General features: G+C 39.8%; 1 protein-coding gene across 1 annotated transcript in view; it reads right to left on the bottom strand.

Annotated features, from left to right (window-relative positions):
* The window catches only part of PHF21B (PHD finger protein 21B), a gene marked incomplete at its 3' end in the record, with an annotated part of 201,776 nt that overhangs the window by 23,664 nt on the left and 159,482 nt on the right, over positions 1 to 18,630 (bottom strand). Inside the window, exons 6-8 of the mRNA XM_081331942.1 lie at positions 15,593 to 15,712; positions 2,105 to 2,156; positions 278 to 354 (exon numbers count right to left, since the gene is read on the bottom strand). Of these exons, the coding sequence (XP_081188068.1) occupies positions 278 to 354; positions 2,105 to 2,156; positions 15,593 to 15,712 (249 nt within the window). The remainder of the gene's footprint in view (positions 1 to 277; positions 355 to 2,104; positions 2,157 to 15,592; positions 15,713 to 18,630) is intronic.

Here is an 18,630-nt window from a genome sequence, read left to right as displayed (position 1 = left end):
AGAATAGTGTATTCTTTATCCTTTTTTTTCAAGTTATGTGATTTTATATTTTGTAAAAATTATAAAATTGGGTGCAACTCACCCAACAGCTGCCTTGCTTAGCGACTAAAATTCTGCTCCCAACTGTGGTCATAAGTCAAGGATATCTCAAAAATAACAGATTGTCCCAGGTACAATCTTGACTTTCTCACCTTCCTTTGACTTATACAATAGCATCTTTAAACTTGCATGGGCCAGAAGTAAAACCAAAAGTGACAATGTTTAAATATTGGGCTACCTCAGTTTCCAAGAGTCCACTGTAAGCAGGATTGGCGGTACTTCTTCTTTTTCTTTCCTGACGTTTGCTCTGGATTTCTGTAATGAATTTCAAAAGGGTTATTTTTCTATACGTAAACTAAAATATTTCGATGAAACTTATTTGATCAGACGATTTTCGCTACTTGGCTGACCTTCTGATTAGACATTAATCTCCTATTACTCATACCTGGTTGACTGAATCAGCCTGATTATCTCAGCCTTTGGGTTTCTGAAGCTCTTTTTTGGGACTGATCCAGCAATGTGAAATTTATTTTCCTAGAAACACAGAAGTTTCAAAGGCCACAATATTTGCTAATTTGATATTGGAAGCCTTGCAAAGTACTTTGCTCATAACCTAGGACAGGGTCCTCAACCTGTGGGCCGCGGCCCGGTAGTGGGTGCTGGCCACCGGGCCGCGGGACAGGCTGGCTAGTGCACACACACTGGTTCTAGTGTCGCTGCTGCAGGACGCAAAAACAGGATGCCATCCTGCGCAGTGCAAAAACGGGCCGCTGTTGCACCTTGGGATGCAAAAACAGGACACCGCCGCACCTCAGAGCGCAAAAACGGGCTGATGCCATGCCTCGGGGCACAAAAATAGGGCACTGTCCACAGGAACGGGGCAGGGCTAGTATCACGCAAGCGCTAGTCTTGCACCATTTGCGTCATGCGCATACTCCCGGCCCCATGCATGGGCGTAAAATGCTACTGTTGTGACTCAGGGCCAGTCTGTGGGTCCGGCAGCCGGCTCAGATGTATCGGATGACTCAGATGAGGGGGAAGGAGGAGTGTGTGGGAGACGAACCGGCTGATGATGGCTTGGAGGCTTGGCAGAGCTCCCAGCCGGGGCCCTCTTCTCAGCTGCGTGAGCCCGATAGTGCGGAGGATGATGACCCACAGCTGGCCCTGTTCAAGGACGCCCGACGCAGGAGGCAGTCGAGCAGGACCAAGCAGAGAAAGGCTGCGGGTCTCCTCGGGAGGAGGCAGAGGGAGGCCACGCCCTGAACTCTAAATAAAAGGAGTGTTTGGGGAAGGGCTGGTTGCTGAAAGCAACCCTTCCGCTTGAGGATTCAAGTTCCAGTGTTTTTGTTTCTTGTTCTGTTAATTGACTAATAAATCTTGGCAGACGCTTTTCAGCCTTGGACGCTCTCCAGTCTCTACTGTCTGAATAGGGGTTTGCCTTATTACAAGGCCGGTAGTTGGCTGGTTCAGAACAGCTACCCCCTCCCTTTCCCTCCGGTCCACCAATCAAGAAAGGTTGGTGACCTCTGACCTAGGGCCAATTTCTCCAATGGTATGCCATGATTGTATTCTGACTGATATCAAGGGAGCTGTCCATTGCAGAGAGAAGGAGGGAAAGACTGTGAATAGAAAAACTCAATCCATTTAGCTCATTTCTAACCTTATTTAGAAAAAGAGGGAAAGTCCACACAGCTATCTTGAATTTTTAATCCTAAACTCTTTAAGTATGCATAGCAGAGTTATTACTTTTAACATGTTTGCATAGTCTACTTCTAATGATGCAAAAGAAATCTGACTTATAAATAAAATGTTAGTTATTTGTGATAATGACTTGCACAATCAGTTTACTCATCTTAATAATGACTCAATAGGGTTCATATTTAAGAGCTGCTAACAGGAGCTGTGCTGCATTTTTCAAGTTCTTTCCCTTGAGATCTAACTCTAATAATACTATAAAACACTTCAGGTTAAGGTTTCCAATCTCCTTTTACAAAATAATCTTTTTTATTATATTGAAATATAATTAAAACAGAAGAATTTTTGCTAGTAAGATAAGCATTCTTACCTTCCAAGTATTCAGTCGTAACCAGGCCTAACGCTACCATAAAGGCAATTTTCTAGAGAAGAAATAAAGTGAATTAAAAACTTATTTCTGCATCTTTTGATTATTCACATAAAGAACTTCATAATCCATGATTATTGCATAGCAGTAGTTGATGGCCTTATGTCAGTCCATCAAAGAGTTGCCACAAATATTCTATATTATCTGCATCCTTATATGAAACAAAATAAAATTATTCAGATGTTTAGTATTTTTAAAATTACTAGCTAACAACGGTTTGATACAGTATTTTATGTGCCTCTCTGACCTGCTGTATTGGGTTATGAGTGACAGTTCCTGCTATTAATGCACACAGACACATCTTTAATTTTTTGTTTTGATATTATGAAAAATAAATATTAAAAAATATGGCAATTGCACCATTTTGTTCTCAAATGTACATCCGGTCTCCACAGTCATTCTTAGAAAACAAAAATGGCAAAGCTATATCCTCTTTGACTTTTTGTTTATTTCTAATTTACCCAAAGAAGCGTTATTTTTGGTATCTTGTACAATCTTCAATTTATTGTAATTGTTAGATGATTATTATTATTATTATGACGACTATTATTATGATTTGATCCAAGATCAAACCAATTACCTTAAAATATATGCAACCATTAAAAAACAGTACATACATAAAAATGACATAAAACCAAGAAAATCAAAACTGGGAAGAAGGTACCAATTTCTATAAGTAACCTACATATACAAATTTCACCGCTGCCTTTTATGCATCTAGAAATTGGTTGCTTAAAAGAGAAAAAGTGATCTCCTCCTAATGAGGGAGAGTAGAATTTCTAATAATTGAAATTAAGAGTTGAAATTGTCACTGCGTATAAAGTGGATACTAATGGAACATGAGCTACAGATTCAATTTCTTTGAATATGTAATTTTCATATGTAATTGAAATATTGTAATATCTTCCCTGATGAATAGCACACTAACTCAGGCTAGAGGAAAAAGCCTCCTAGGTGGAGCATGCAAGGCCTTGGAAAAACAGTCAAGAAACAACCAAGGACGCGATTCTACTCTCCATGTTGCTACTGTAATTGTGTCTTTGCAGATTGTAAGGCAACATGAGCAACTAGATACCCCAAAGGTTTTGGCCTAGAAAGAAATTCCAAGAGAGGGCAACGATATCCTGATTTGGTAGAAATTTTCATGCTTTGCAGATACTTTTCTACTACAGGTTTTCAAGCCATTGGATCTTCATTTCTTTAGCGTGGATTAATCATCCACCAGCACAGCCTGGATCCTGGGATTCTTTGAACCATGGAAATGCAAGTGACTTCCATAGTCATAGGAGTGCTGATTTACCACCAGCCTATCAAGTACTTAGAAGGTGAGGGCCGAGCAGTACAAGCAAACCACAGCCAACGACTTAAAAGCCAGCCATCGCCACACCTCAATCAGCATCTAAAAAGCCACATGCAACAGAGGCACACATAAATACCACACACAGAATAGCACACACTCTGCTAGAGAGGAGTTCCCTGAAGACGGGCTCCAGAAGGAGTCTGAAAGCTCAGAAGATAAAGCCTCTGGTCCAGATGACCGACCCAGATTGGATCCCGGGACACATGTATTCGCCTTCGTTTGTGACTTCCACAGTACTTCATGGCAAGCTTCAGCTGTATAGTCCAGGCACCTCTCTTCTTCTCTGATGCCTGATGCAGTGTAGACACTTGTTTACCAAGCCTTTTCACTTTCCCTTTTAATAAGGAACCAAGCTTGTACTTGGAGCAGGTGTAGTTCAGGCAGGAAAAATACTTTGCACAGAAACTGCAAGCCTCAGATATTCTTCCCTTGTTGTCCATATTGTTTGGCATTTCCCAGCAACTCAAATTTGCTCAATCCTTGCATGCCCCACTAGAGCTACTCCAACTGGGTCAAGAAGGTCAATGCTCCAATCAGACACAATGGAAAGTCATCAGCGCTTAGAAAAATGTCATCAGCATTACTTAGGAAGTTCCCCATCACTATATTCTGCATTAGTCAGGTGCAACCTTGAATGCGCTCTCTCGTACTAAATATCACTCCCAAAGATGCAACAAGACTACGTGTTGAAAAGAGGGAATTAGAAATCTTTATATTCCTAATGGGGAGATAATTAAAGAGATGTCACACCGAAGTTTTCTATTGCCCCAGAGTGTTTAATGATATAAAAGTAAAATCCAATGGAACAGAGATCCCTAGTGATCAATACATTTCACTAGCTGAACTAAATAAAGGGAGATGGTTTAATAGGAATTTCTCTTCACCCAAAGTCTGGAAAGTTTTAGTTTTAGTTTATGCACAAAGCGGGGATTGGAGTCCAAGGTCCAAAATGTCCCCTCTAATTCTACTTTTCGAATTTCTCCAATTCCCCCACAGTGGGAATCAGTGAGGAAAAGCAGAGGTAGAAAAGATTAAAACTCCATGACAACCATGTTAGTAAGACCAAAATAGGATTCAGAAATATCCAGTGCACTCCACTATTGTGAATATTAAGTGCAGCTCTAAGGGACAATGCAAATTAAATAAGTAAACATTTATTTGTTTCTTTTTTCAACCATTATATCATGTTGCAAAGTGTGGTAGATTATTTGCTCTTCTGTTATCCAGTTGGAGTTATGCAGAACCTACGGTATTATATCTACTTTTTAATTTCTCCTTTAAAAAAACAGCATAGTTATGTTTTTTTTTTTTGCTGTTGTTGTTTCATGGTGTGGTAAAATATCAATAAATGCCTTAATAAATCAGCAGCATATCTGTCTTTGAATAATTTGGTAATGTTTATTTATATATATAAAAAATCATGTTGTAATCATATGTTCTAGTTCTTGTTAACATGCGCTTATACTAATTACACAGTTAGGTCTAATTACACTAATTGCATAAATGCATGTTAATCAACTAAAGCTTATTCAAGGAACAAAATAAATTAACCCAAAGCTTATTTATCAATGCCAAGACAATCATATACATTTGTTTCTTTAGTACATCCATAAAAATGGAGAAACAAGAAGCAGACCTCAACTTTATACCCCAGGTATCAACATGCAATAAACCAAAACGAAGACTCCTGCTAAATCAACACATCCATAAATAGAAGGCAGGTAAATAGAAGGCTTTGGAATACTATTTTTTAACATTAGGATTAGGCTAGGACGCCCCACATTACTGTGAGATCATTTAAGATAAGCACAGGGTGATGAAATATGACAAAGAATACAATGTTGGTGGTCAAATAGTTTAATGTGAGTGAAGAAATGGAAGAAAGGGAGATTGGAAATATAAGGGAAAGTGCTTCGTTATGCTGCAAATCCAGACAAGAATTTAATGTGAACCCTGTGTCATTAATTTAGCCCGACTATATTTGTTTAAAGTCTTATATAGTATGACTCAATGCTGGGCAATCAACACAGATAGTCTGCAACTTACGACTGCTTATGAGCAAAGTTATGACAGGACCACACAAAAGCTACTTATAACCCATTTTTGAATTATGACACCCCTACCCCCTGCAGTCACATGATCATATTCTGGGTGCTTGACAACTGGTCGTTTGTACTATCCCACAATCATGTAACCATGATTTATGACTTTTTTGTCCATTTCCAGCTTTTACATTTGGTTTCTCGCAAAAGAAACCAAGCCCATTTGGCTTAATGACTGTGGCATTTGCTTAATGACCACAGCATTCACTTAATGACTACTGCAAAAAAAAAGCAGGTCTGGTCAAATGATGCCTCAGCTTATGACTTCAACAGTTTATGGCCATAATTCTGGGCTCAATTATCTATGTCACTGCACGTTTTTTTTAGTTCGTCCGAAAAGCTCAATTCTAATTGTACATCTCCTTCTGTTCTGCACCTATGTTGATAACCTATCTGGTAACCATAGTGAATGTCATGTGGTCTAGCTATGTTATGAGTTAGTTTTGCTGTGTGCGCAAGCATAAAAAGTTTTCTAGTTTTTGTCTTTACATTTTTTTCTTTTTACTGTCTGATGAGAGAGGATGTAGTCGGTTAGCTTTCTTTGTTTATATATATTTTTCTTTTGTGATTAAAGGTTTTTAATAGAATATGTGTCGGGCTTTATTTTCCTTCACCCACACACATTATGCATCATCTGAAGCACGGTCCATCGCCCTCTGATAGGCCAAAAAAGGACTCTGAGAACACCATGTCTATGAGACTGGATGGAAAAAGCAAGATCCTACATCATCTAGGGCAGGAGTAGGCAACCTTGGCTCTTTTATGACTCGTAGACTTCAAATCCCAGAATTCCTGAGCCAGCATGGCTCAGCTTGGAAACCTCTCCCTTTTCCCTCAGCATGGCTGGCTCAGGAATTATGGGAGTTGAAGTCCACAAGTCATAAAAGACCCAAGGTTGCATACTCCTGATCTAGGGTGTTCTAAAGTCAAAGTCTGCTTCTTTATATTGGAGGTAGGACAACATACTGGAAAGATGAGGGATGCTCGCTAGGTTGTGCCGATGTTTGCTGCTAAGAAGGCAATAGAGGTAGCAGAATACTGAATAACAGAGTTGGAAGGGACTTTGGAGGTCTTCTGATCCAGCCCCCTGCTCAAGCAGAAGATCCTACACCATTTCAGATGAATAACTGTCCAATCCCTTCTTTAAAATCTTCAGCGATGGAGCACCCACAATTTTTGGAGGCAAGCTGTTCCACTGATTAATTGTTCTCAATGACAGGAAACTTCTCCTTAATTCTAGCTTGGATCTCTCTTTCAAAAGCTTTATCTGTTACTTCTTGTCTTGTTCTCAGTGCTTTGGAGAATAGGCTGACCTGCTCCTCTCTCAGAGTCACTCAGCCATTGAGATACTGGAAGATTGTTATCATGTCACCTCAGTCCTTCACTTTGTTAGACTAGAGTAGACATTCCCCCACAACCATTCATCATAGGGTTTAGCCATCAGTCCCCTAATCACCTTTGTTGTTCTTCTCTGCGTACCTAGAGTCTCAACATCTTTTTTGTATCATGGTGACCAAAACTGGATACAGTATACCAGTGCAGTATAAAGCAGTAATAATACTTCACATGATCTTGATACTATCCCTGTTGATGAAAGCTAGGACTGCATTGGCTTTTTTGACAGCTACAGCACACTGCTGGCTCATACTTAAATGATTGTCCACTAGTATCCCTAAGTCCATCTCACAGTTACTGCTGTTGAGACAGATATCACTTATTCTATATCTGTGGATTTGGGGTTCTTTTGCCTCAGTATAAAATCTTACTCACTACTGAACTGCATTTTGTTGAATAGGTTCCAGTGTTCAAGTTGATGAATTTTCCTCCTATCCTCTCATCTAAATCTTTTACAGAGCCTTCGGGTGTTCTATTGCATGTGTCCCTCCATGTAGATGTAGCTTTATTGAGGATTACCCACCAAGTGTGGTTGGTCAGCCAGTTGCAATTCCATCTGGTGGTGGTACTGTCTATACCACATTGTTCAAGAAGTAGGCTGCGGTCTACTTTGTCAAATGCCTTCCTGAAGTCTAAATAACTATGTCCACAGGGTTTCCCTTATCCACTAATTGAGTCACTTTGTCAAAGAAGAAATAAGATGTGTCTAAGCATGATCTGTTTTTGACAAGCCATGCTGACTTCTACTAATTGTCTTGTTCATTTCTAGATACTGACAAATGTGCTGCTTGATTAACTTTTCCAGGATTTTCTCAGGTATTGATATCAGGCTGACTGGTCTGTAGTTTTCTGGTTCCACTTTCCCCTCCCGTTTTTAGATTAGAACCATATCAGCTCTTTTGCAGTCCTCTGGTAGTTTCCTGGTGCTCCGGGATCTTTGAAAGACATGGTTCAGTGGTTCCGAGATCACGTCTGTGAGCTCCTTCAGAGCCTGGGATGTAATCCATCTGGTCCTGGTGATTTAAACTTGTCTAGAATGGATAGGTGCTGTCTTACCATTTTCTTGCCTGTTTTGACTTGTATTCTTAATCTGACAGTGGCTAAATATAATGATAACAGCTGCAGATGGATATGAGACATTTAAAATCAAGAAGCAGGAAATTGAAGTAGTTCGAGAATTTATCTTCTTTGGATCAACAACTGTTTAAGATGGCAGTTCTATATCTGAACTCAAACACAAGATAACCTTAGGCTGCATTTCAACGGTCAATATCAATAAGACCTGGAAAAGCAGATACTGATATCAATATAAAAATCAGGCTAATTAGAGCAATAATCTTTCCTCTAATGATGTATGGGTATGAGAGTTGGACACTAAGAATGGCGAATTGAAGAAGAATTGATGCCTTTGTACTGCGATGCTGTCGTAAATTACTGCGTATACCATGGACAGCCAAAAGAGCCAACATAGAAGTATTGAACTGTATAAAACCCGAAAAAATCACTAGAAGCCAAAATCACAAGACTACGTCTGATTTACTTTGACCATGTCATGCATGCAAATTCATTGGAGAAGGCAGTGATGCTAGGAATGGTCAATGGATCAAGAAGAAGGAGCAAGCAAAGAACTTGTTGGCTTCATACCATCAAAGCTGACACAAAGATGAACATCCAACATCCAAAAGAAGCTGTGCTTGTCAGGGTGGCACGGAGAACATTTGCCTATAAAGTTGCCAAGAATCAGGCACGACTGAACAGTTAAAACAAACTATTTCTAATCTGACTTTTACAGATACTATTATTGTTAGGTTGGACTGTTTCTTTTCCCCCTTTTGTGTAAAGAGAGGTGCAAAGAATGAATGAAGCAGTTCCACTTTCTCCCTGCTGCCCGTTACCTCCATTGCCGTTAGCAGACGCATCGTTTTGACTTTTTTCTTGTTGTACACGTTGAAAGAAACTTTTTAAAAATTATTTTTGATAATTGTTGCAAGCCTTAGGTAAATCCTGACCTCATCCTTGCAGATTCAGACTATTTGCTAGAAATGGAGGAAGGTACAGCATGCACCAATCCAAGGGGGAATTACAGACAGCTTGTCCTTGACTTACAACCAGTCACTCAGCAATTGTTTGAAGTTATGACAGAGCCCCTAAAATGTAATTATGATCCAAATTCTAAGTTCAGACAGCCAACCCTCTGGAGTAACACGATCAAATTTTGGGTGCTTCGGAGCTAGCCTGCATTTATAGCTGTTTGGAGCATTCCATGTTCACATGTCCACAATTTAGAGCTTTTGTACTAGAAATTGATGTTTACTTCCAGTTTCCGCAAAAAAATGCCCATTGTGGATAATGAATTTGCTTAACAACCATGGCGTTCACTTAACAGCCACCGCAAAAAATGTCATCAAATCAGGCGCAATCATACGATGATCCACATAATGAATGGCACAATTTACGACAATAATTCTGGGTTCAATTATGTTTGTAAGTCAAGGACTACCTGCGTGCGGATGTGAACAGGGTGCAGGCAGGAGACCTTGGTATCTCTAGGTGGGTATTAAATGAAGTCAATTAACATGGCTCTTGGCCAAGGGGGTAGGATTTTTCTGGCTCTTGTAAATAAGTTCTTCCCAAGTCAGTGTTTTTCTACCTGGTTGGCCTATCAACACTTTATTTGAGATAGCATGCCAGCTTAGATTCTTTCTTTCTTTCCATGTTACCCATAGGTAAAGGTAAAGGTTCCCCTGCACATGCGTGCTAGTCATTTCCGACTCTAGGGGCTGGTGTTCATCTCCGTTTCAAAGCCGAAGAGCCAGCGCTTGTCCGAGGACGTCTCCGTGGTCATGTGGCCAGCATGACTAGATGCCAAAGGCGCACGGAACGCTGTTACCTTCCCACTGTAGTGGTCCCTATTTTTCTACTTGCATTTTTACGTGCTTTCGAACTGCTAGGTTGGCAGAAGCTGGGACGAGTAACAGGCGCTCACTCTGCTATGTGGCACTCGGGATTCGACCCGCCAAACTGCCAACCTTCTGATCAACAAGCTCAGCGTCCTAACCCACTGAGCCACTGCGTCCATAGCAATTACAAAAACGTCCATAGCAATTACGAAAACATGGTTTGTCTCTGTGTTGTGTTGTTTTGAGCCTTGTACTGGCTTTGTATTTAAGGCAGAGCATACATATCGTATTGTTTCAAATTATGCATTTGGAATTACCCCGTAACAAAATAATGAGTTACAATAATAGTAACAGCTATTACTAGGTTAGTAATCGTAATAGGTTAGTGTTAGTGCGTTGGCACAGAGAGTAATTTGTAAGAGAGGAGAACCTTTATTAAAATCTGACTTCTGCTATAAACCTACCAGAGAACCTGATAAATTACAGCTGTGGAATCTTCCCTTCTGTAATACCCAGATAACCCTAACCTTTCTCTCAATACTGCTGTAAGACATTCTAGCCAAAAATAAACGAACTGCTACAAAGTTCAGTATGAATGTTAAGTGGTATTATTAATAAAATAATGCCATTTACAATCTAAAAACAATACAATGATTCATGAACTGCACATCTTTTTTCTTTTCAAATAGGACAGGGATGGCGAACCTTTTAAAGACTGAGTGCCCAAACTGCAACCCAAAACCCACTTATGTATTGTCGGGCGCTGGGTGGGCGTGGCCCATTGGATGGGTGTGGCCCACTGGGTGGGTGTGGCTGCGGTGGTAGCGGCAAACTGGGTGGGACTAAAAAGTTCAATCAATCAATTCCAATTTTGCGAGATCTTTTTTTTCCCCCGCAAGAAATTGAAATTGATTGATTGAACCTTTTTTTTTTTGCACATGGCGGCGGAGGTCTAAAGCGAAAAGGTTTTACAAAACCCAGCTGAAAGCCTAGGACTGGGGTGACGAGAGGGCTCTGCGTGCCACCTGTGGCATGCGTGCCATAGGTTCGCCACCACAGAAATAAGAGATAAACGCAAAATGAAACTGTTGATTTTATAAAGATAGATAGATAGATAGATAGATAGATAGATAGATAGACAGACAGACAGACAGAAATAGTTTATTGATTGATTAGTCTCACAATCATATCAAAAATTCAAAATAAAGGTTAAATACAAAGTCTGTTTCCAAGATAAAATAGGTACAGGAAAATGCAATACTAAAATACACATGTGCTTAATACAGACAGTCAATATTTAGATAAATATATCATCTTTATATGATAGCCCATTCAATATAATGGATTCTTAGCCAAACATTCTTGTCTCTAAACTTAGCAGTTCTGCTAATAATGTATATCTTAAGAGTCCAATAGAAAACAGGACAGTTGCAATTCAGGATTCAATGGGCTGCTCTTTCAAGTAGAGATTTTAGATATCTAAACATCCAGCCATGATATTGTAACAAAAGGGCCCATGTTTGGCCTTGGAATCCAATAACTCAAATCTTACTCTAGAGTAGGCCTTTCTTAAGAATGGCATCAAACTGATCAATTTTGTTTGTCAATTTGGAAAGTGGCTGTGTTCTTAGACAACCAGTTTTAAAGACTTATTTTTTTGCCAATAACTTCATATCTATTTGTACCCTAGTATCTAAGACTTTCTATTTAAACATTTCCTTTGGCCAGAAATGGCTGTGTAGAGAGCAGATGCCTGTTTTTGCTCTGATGTGCTACCAGGATGATTTCTTAAAAAACGGGTTTGAACTTTATCTCAAGTAGAACAGATTTCACAGAACAGAAGCAACACTAAAAATATTCTATGCGGAAAAGTCTTATAGTGAAAAAAATGCCTAAGCCAATACTTTTTTTAAAAAGCAATGATTAAGCTCAAGCAGCTACGTTGTGCCAAAAGGAAGGCCTACAGGAAAGAAGATAGATTTTTGTACAATCAGGGCAGGAACATATTAATAAGGAAAATCAGGGCAGCAAAGATAAGCTGAAAAATCAGCTCTCAGCTAATGAACTAGCAAATGTGTGGAGAAGCCTGAAGAATATAATTGGCTACAGCAGATCTCCCTCCGTCACTGAAGAGAATTGGCAACTGGCAGATAACCTGAATGTGTTCTACTATAGGTTTGAGAGGAGAACATTGTTATCTATCACTGTGTTACCCCACCTCAGATGCACCAGCAATAGCCAGATCTCCTACACCTATCTCCAACTCTCTGGGCCCCCACCTCTGGTGATTTTAAAATAAGATGCGTGAGGTCTATTTCATAGGCAAAAGATCAAAAAATCACCAGGCCCAGACAGAGTAACTCCTTCGTGCTTGAAAGTCTGTGCTGAACAACTGCCTTCACTGGTATTTTGAATACATCACTAGAGACGTGCTATTGTCACTTCTTGTTTCAAATGCTCTTGTATCATCCCGGTTCCCAAGAAACTCTCCATCAAGGAACTAAATGACTATAGATTGGTTGCTCTGACATCTGTAGTTATGGAGATCTTTGAGAGGTTAGGCCCACCTGGAAATCATCATAGATCTGCTATATTAGGCCCCTAACAGTTTGCCTATCGAGCAAATAGATCGGCAGATGCTGCTGCCAATATCGCATGGCATGTCAAGGTATTAATTTAATAGCTAAACAGCTTATGTAATGATGTAATGTAACATAAGGTGCTTGATACAATAATAGGAATGACTCAGCCAGTGTCTGTATCCCTTTAAGAGCCTGAGTATAAAAGGGAAGGCTCTGCTGCTGTGTTCTCTCTCTTGTCCATTTCCTGCTGTAATTGCTGTGTATTGGAGTTTGCTGAATTATCACCACATGTATGAATGTTGTTTCTAGTATATTTGTAGATATTGTAATATAAACCACCATTTAATACAAACCACTGTTTACTGTATTTACTCCTGGGTTACCTCAGCACAATAAGACTGTGCATGGTCTGATATTGCACTTCATCTTGCAACATCTTGAATCCCCAAAGACCTATGCAAAAGTCCTTTTTGATGTCTTCAGCTTGGCATTCAATACCATCATTCCAGAAATTCCTCAAATGTAGCTTTTCAAAAGATAGGGAAAATCACACTAAGAACCTGACCAATTAGCAGGGGTGGTCCTCAGGACTATGTGCTCTGTCCATTGCTCTTCTCTCGCTATACCAATGACTAAGGATCTCTAAGGATCCCTCTGCTAAAGTTTTGAAATTTGCAGATGATACAACAGTCATTGGTCTCATTTGAGACAGTGATGGGTCTGCATATAGACGGGATGTTGAACAATTGGCCCTGTGGTGCCACTAGAACAATCTGGAGCTGAACAGACTTAAAACACATAGAGATAAGAGTGGATTTTAGGAGGACCCCTTCTGTTCTATCAACTCTTACTATATTTGACAGTATCAGCAGTAGAATCCTTCAAATTTTCCAGATTCTATAAACTCCCAGGATTTAAAATGAACACCTAAACCCATCACTAAAAAGAATGTTCTTCTTGGACTTCCAGTTTGACGTTGTGGCGTGACAGGTGCAGAAAGACGGGGCTCCGTGTTCCACGTTTGATTTTGCCCCACTTTTAGGGGGACCCTAAAAAGGATTGAAAGTCATCCTGAAGAGGCAACAAAGAAGGAGGGGACCCTTGTCGGTGGCCCTTCCACTGGATCCGAGGAAGCCCTCCCAACCGGCAGTGGAAAGACTGGCTATATTCGCTGCTTACAACTGAAGACAAGTACTAACTAGCATTTTCTGTGCAACATGGATGGAACTGGGTGAGACTTTATCCTCTTTTTATGACCTTAATACTACTCTCCTGGAAAAAAGAATGCCCAAAGCAAAGAATCCTCCCCGTTGAGAGAGGGAAGGGAAGTTACAGCCCTGCTCCCTCAGGAAAAGAAAAGCAGCTAATTAATTGCTTTGGGGGAAAACAGAGAAAACTACAAGGTCAATTTGGAACTAATACAGATCTATAATTTTTAAATTTGGGGACTAAAAGTACATTTAAGACTTTTTTTAGAAAAAAATATTTGAAAGTTTGCAAAATAAGCTTGGATTTGGAAAGCTGGAAAACAGTGTCAATGACTGACAATATAGTGGAGAATGATGGCACTACAATTTATTATGCTTAAGGGAAACTTGACTTGAAGCCCAGATTCAGATAAGACTCTTTGTTGTTCCTGGACACTTTCAGTTTTGCAGACTGCACCTGGGAAAAGGGAAAAACAAAACTCTTGGACTGCTTATCTGGGTTGGGGACCCTACTGGACTATAAAGACTACACACAAAAACAAAATGAATGTTCCATACTCAGCCTTAAATGGTAAAAAAATCATCTTCAACACCTGTCTCCTAAGCTCCCAGCTTGAAATATCAACAAGAAAATGTTAATGAATCTCAGAAAGAAATTCTTTCCATGTTGAAATCAATTCAAGAGACAATTGTTTTATTGCAGGATGAGACTAAAAGTAACACAAATGAGATAAAAGAACAATTTTCTAACCTAAATTTACAAATCCAGACAATGACTGCAAAGAAGGAACTAATAACCCACAAAACAAAAGGAAAATTAGAAGAAATGGATCCAAAGATGGAAGTCCTAAAGGAAGGAATTTACAGATACAGACAAATGAAAAATTAGAAGATGCAGTGATAACACCAGAAATGGAAAAGACACCGTACTTGTTAAGATCTCAGAACACATTTGAGGATAAGGAAGAAGAGCTGATCGAATGGATGATAAAGCTCTTAGGAGAAATGCTGAATATTGACAAACAAGAAATGAAAACAAAAACTGAAGGAGAAGGATGGAGGCTGTTTAATGAATATAAATGGGTTGAGCATTCTTCCAAAAACACTTCAACCAAATTCTTTTCCTCATTCCAAACAATATATACAAAAACAGAGGAAGAACTACTTGATGATTTAAAAGTACTGACTTGGAAAGTTATTTGGCAAAGGAAGAAAGCTAGAGTAAGACTGAAGAAAATAGAGGCTCTGCCCTACTAGATGGGATATTATATTACTAAACAGATGTTTGAATATGGCTATGAAAATAGATAACTGTTAGAAATAAAAGTATTATTATAATTAGAAGGATAGAAAATTAATAAAATAATTATTAAAAAAAAAGAATGTTCTTCCTGCGTCAACTCAGGAAGATCAGACTGCCCAGGAGCTGTTAATCCAGTTCTATGGAGTAATTACTAAGTCTGCTTAATAATGCTTCCTGATGAATTCTTCTGGTACAATAATTTTCTGGATTTTGGAGAAGCAAGAGCAAATTGACACCCTCATTGCTTCATTAGAAGACTAGCATAGTACAGGCACAAACATAAACTGGATGAAGGCTAAAAGGAGAAGTGTGGAGAAAGTAGTGGAGGGGCATAAAAAAAAAACCAATACCCAACTTTATGGCTAGACAACAGACGCATTACATTTGCCCCAGCTATATTTTGTGGTTATATTCTCCAGCAAGCTGTCACTAGCAAAAGTTGTAAGTAAAACAAAAAATATCTGAGAAATACACAATTTTGTCTATTTTGATCTTTGATCTATTTTATATTGTGATTATTGGAGTCTTTAGGTGCACAACAAACATGTATATTTTTCAAGATAATAAAGTGGCCTTTTTACCTCTGGATTTTCATCTTTTCTCTTTTTGGTAGCGGGTCCCTGAGTTGACTCTTCAATAGGTTTCTTTATCTCCACTTTATTTTCTGTCTGACTTTGAACTTTAGGTTGAATGATGATGACCTGAAAATCAAGAGACAGGTGAAAGACATGAAAATAAACCAGTGCATATAGCTAAAGGAAAGGAAGTATTTCCCAGTGTTGACAATTTCAAGACACGACACGTTCAACTCACAGAATAACTTTTAATTCTGGCTAGGGAAACTGAAAAGCCTTTAAAAGCTGAGGTGTGCTCTGTCAATAAAGCACGTAAAAACACAGAAGTTGTAATAAGATTTGAATGTCCGGTAAGCATCCTACAAAAATATCCTTTGAGTTGAACTGACAATTTCCTCTATGTAGGCTTTGCTTTTTGACAACAACAGAAAAATGGCTTGCCACTGATTTCTCTGAAGATATTTTTGGGCTTTCCTATCTAGCCTGGGGATGCGGTGTCTCAGTGGGTTAGGACGCTGAGCTTGTTGATCAGAAGGTCGGCAGTTTGGCGGGTCGAATCCCGAGTGCCACGTAAAAGAGTGAGCGCCTGTTACTCGTCCCAGCTTCTGCCAACCTAGCAGTTCGAAAGCACGTAAAAATGCAAGTAGAAAAATAGGGACCACTACGGTGGGAAGGTAACAGCATTCTGTGCGCCTTTGGCGTCTAGTCATGCTGGCCACATGACCACGGAGACATCCTCGGACAAGCGCTGGCTCTTCAGCTTTGAAACGGAGATGAGCACTGGCCCCTAGAGTCAGAAACGACTAGCACGTATGTGTGGGGGAACCTTTACCTTTACCTTTACCTTTATCTAGCCTGGAGTTCTGGAATTGCATTATGTTTTGTGTGGTGGGTTTCTGCTGAGTTAGTTTGATGTGCTGGTTGCTGTTACTCGGTTTCAATACAGAATTGTGTTTGGCATGGAGTTGTGTGTGTGGAACAGATCCGTGTTCTTTTAGGAATATATGATGATTTCTGTAAGCATTACTAATTTTGTCTTGCACTGGGCCTCGTAAAGCAAATTTTCACATCTGGATTCTCAGATTCTCTGCTATTCCATTTCCTGGTCAAGTTGCCTGTTTCCGAATCTTGTGAGTTTTGCCTTCTATGAAATGGATGCTGGAGGAGAAAATGATGGACTCTGAATTATAGTTGTGTTTTGAAAGGAAGGTCCCATCTCCACTTTGCATTTTGTTATTTTATTTCTTGTCCCCAGAACCTTGCTTTGCAAGAAATTAGCACAATGCAAATACTGCGTGCACAATAAAGATGAAAAAGGCCCTCAAATCAAGATCAACTGTGTTTTATTGGCAACAGAAGTATCTCAGAAGGAGCTGAGATGTTTTTTCAATTTCCCATTCTATCCAGTAGCACACCCAGGAAGTCCTCAGATACCACACGGATTTGTCCCTTAAATCAAAGGAAATGGCAAAATAAGTGGGGGTTTTTTTAAAAAAAAATCATTTTCCTAACTTTTTGTCATGTTTGTCTCTGAAGTCTTATTTATTTATATCCCATCTTTTATTATTTTTATAAATAACTCAAGGCAGCAAACATATACAACACACCTTCCTCTTCCTATTTTCCCTAAAACAGCAACCCTGTGAGGTAGGTTGGGCTGAGAGAGAGGGACTGGCTCAAAGTCACCCAGCTGGCTTGCATGGCTAAGGCAGGACTTGAACTCATGGTCTCCTGCTTTCTAGCTTGGTGCCTTAACTACTAGACTGAACTAGTATGGTTTATCTTATTGATCAGAAACAACATGTTTTTCAATATTATATAATAATAATAAAGTTGGAAAGGACCTTGGAGGTCATCTAGTCCAACCCCCTGCTCAGACAGGAAATCCTATACCATTTCAGACAAATGGCTGTCCAGTCTATTCTTAAAAACGTCCAGTGTTGGAGCATTCACAGCATCTGGAGGCAGGTTGTTCCACTGGTTAATTGTTCTAACAAACAGGAGGTTTCTCCTTAGGAGGTTGCTTCTCTCCTTGGTTACTTTCCATCCATTACTTCTTGTCCTGCCTTCAGGAGCTTTGGAGAATAGCTTGACTACACTCCCTCTTCTTTGTGGCAGCCCCTGAGATACTGGAACACTGCTATCATGTCCCCCCTCATCCTTCTCTTCATTAGACTAGACATACCCAATTCCAGCAACCGTTCCTTATATGTTTTAGCTTCCAGTCCCTTGATCATCTTTGTTGCTCTTCTCTGTACTCTTTCTAGTCTCAACATCTTTTTCTATATCGTGGTGACCAAAACTGGATGCAGTATTCCAAGTGTGGCCTTACCAAGGCATTGTAAAATGGTATTAACGCTTCACGTCATCTTGATTCTATCCCTCTCTTAATGCAGCCTAGCACTGTGTTGGCTTTTTTGGCAGCTGCAGCACACCATTGAATTTTATTTTGTTAGATAGCGCCCAATGTTCAAGTCTGTCAAGATCCTCCTATATCTTAAGCTTGTCTTCTGGAGTGTTGGCTATTCCTGCCAGCTTGGTGTCGTCTGCAAATCTGATGAGTTACCCATCTATCCCCTCATCCAAATCATTGGTGAAGATGTTGAAGAGCCCTGGGGCCAGAATAGAGCCCTGGGGCACCCCACTACACACTTCCCTCAATGTAGATGCAGCTCCATTAAGGAACACACGCTGAGTACGGCTGGTCAGCCAGCTACGAATCCATCTGGTGGTTTATGCTGTCTAACCCACATTTTTCTATCTTATCAAGAAGTAGGCTGTGGTCTACTTTATCAAATACCTTATTGAATGTTATCATTTGGTTGTTTACACAGCCAATATAGTACAGATTGTACCCCAAAGTGGCCAAAATTATCACTTCCCTACAATCGACATACTTTGTTCATTAGTCTGAACAAATAATGATTTTTATCCCCACCATTGGTCAACTTGAAGTCTGCACCACTGCTTTGTGTGACATATTGTCATCTGCATTTCAGAAGTCTGTGTGGGATCCACAGCCACATTGGGAGGGGGGTTCAGGA

This window comes from Vipera berus, assembly GCF_964194415.1.
Source record: "Vipera berus genome assembly, chromosome: 6".
Classification (NCBI taxonomy): Eukaryota; Metazoa; Chordata; class Lepidosauria; order Squamata; family Viperidae; genus Vipera; species Vipera berus.
Note: the sequence above shows the minus strand (reverse complement) of the source record. Positions and strands in the feature narration are given on the sequence as shown.